Consider the following 1,174-nt stretch of genomic DNA (forward strand, 5'->3'; position numbering starts at 1 on the left):
AGCCAGGACCCCCACCCGGGAGTGGCCTGACGCAGAGGCCCCATCTGAAGAGCGTGTGTGGTCCCCATGCTTAGAGCCCTGAGGGGCATGCTCAGAAATGGCTTGCCTGGACTCAAGTGGGCACTGCTGACCCCAGGGGCACCTCGTACAAGCTGAGCGACCTTGGGCCAGTCACTCACCCTCTGTGTGAAGGAAAGGTGGGCGCCGCCCTGTGTTCGCGGGGCTGTGAGGGGTCCGGTCAGCAGAGGGCTGCTGTCTCACAGCGCACCCTGTGTTTCAGAGAGTGAAACCAGCCCCAGCATCTTCCCGCTGAGCCTTGGGAACGAGGACCCAGCCGGGCAGGTGGTCATCGGCTGCCTGGTCCAGGGCTTCTTCCCGTCGGCACCCCTGAGCGTGACCTGGAACCAGAATGGCGACAGCGTGACCGTCAGGAACTTCCCTGCCGTGCTGGCCGGGAACCTGTACACCATGAGCAGCCAGCTGACCTTGCCGGCCAGCCTGTGCCCAAAAGACCAGTCCGTGACCTGCCAAGTGCAGCACCTCTCCAAAGCCAGCAAGACCGTGGCCGTGCCCTGCAAATGTAAAGGTCAGAGGGCAGGCCGGGGTGAGGCCCCGTCCTCCCACCCCGACCCAGCGTGGACCATTTTCCTGTGGGCACTCTACTCAGACAAGAGGGGGTTGAGCCCCCAGTGGGGGTGCCATGAGGGGCCCGGGCTGGTGCTGAAGGCCAGGGGAGGTGGGCAGAGGGCACTGACCTGCCCCGCCTCTCTTTCAGACCCAAGTTCATGTTGCGTGCCGAACTGCGAGCCCAGCCTGTCCGTGCAGCCACCAGCCCTCGAGGACCTGCTCCTGGGCTCCAACGCCAGCCTCACGTGCACACTGAGTGGCCTGAAAAGCGCTGAGGGCGCCAGCTTCACCTGGAACCCGACAGGTGGGAAGACCGCCGTCCAGGGGTCGCCCAAGCGTGACTCCTGCGGCTGCTACAGCGTGTCCAGCGTCCTGCCGGGCTGTGCCGATCCCTGGAACAGTGGACAGACTTTCTCCTGCTCTGCCACCCACCCCGAGTCCAAGAGTTCACTGACCGCCACCATCAAGAAAGACTTAGGTGGGCCTGGACCACTGCGTGTGGGCAGCTGGGCACTCCACACACAAGGCCCCCTCCCAAGCCTGCCCC

General features: G+C 64.9%; 1 gene segment (V, D, J or C); it reads left to right on the forward strand.

Annotated features, from left to right (window-relative positions):
• Window positions 1-157: 157 nt before the first annotated feature.
• On the forward strand, window positions 158-1,170 carry LOC104983473 (the record flags this gene model as incomplete). The annotated part of the segment is given in 1 exon segment: window positions 158-1,170. A coding segment is annotated over 1 exon segment (1,013 nt), but the record flags the coding sequence as incomplete, so codon positions are not given.
• Between the last annotated feature and the right edge of the window lie 4 nt (window positions 1,171-1,174).

This window comes from Bison bison, unplaced genomic scaffold (genome assembly GCF_000754665.1).
Source record: "Bison bison bison isolate TAMUID 2011002044 unplaced genomic scaffold, Bison_UMD1.0 scf7180017836932, whole genome shotgun sequence".
In the NCBI taxonomy this organism is placed as follows: Eukaryota; Metazoa; Chordata; class Mammalia; order Artiodactyla; family Bovidae; genus Bison; species Bison bison.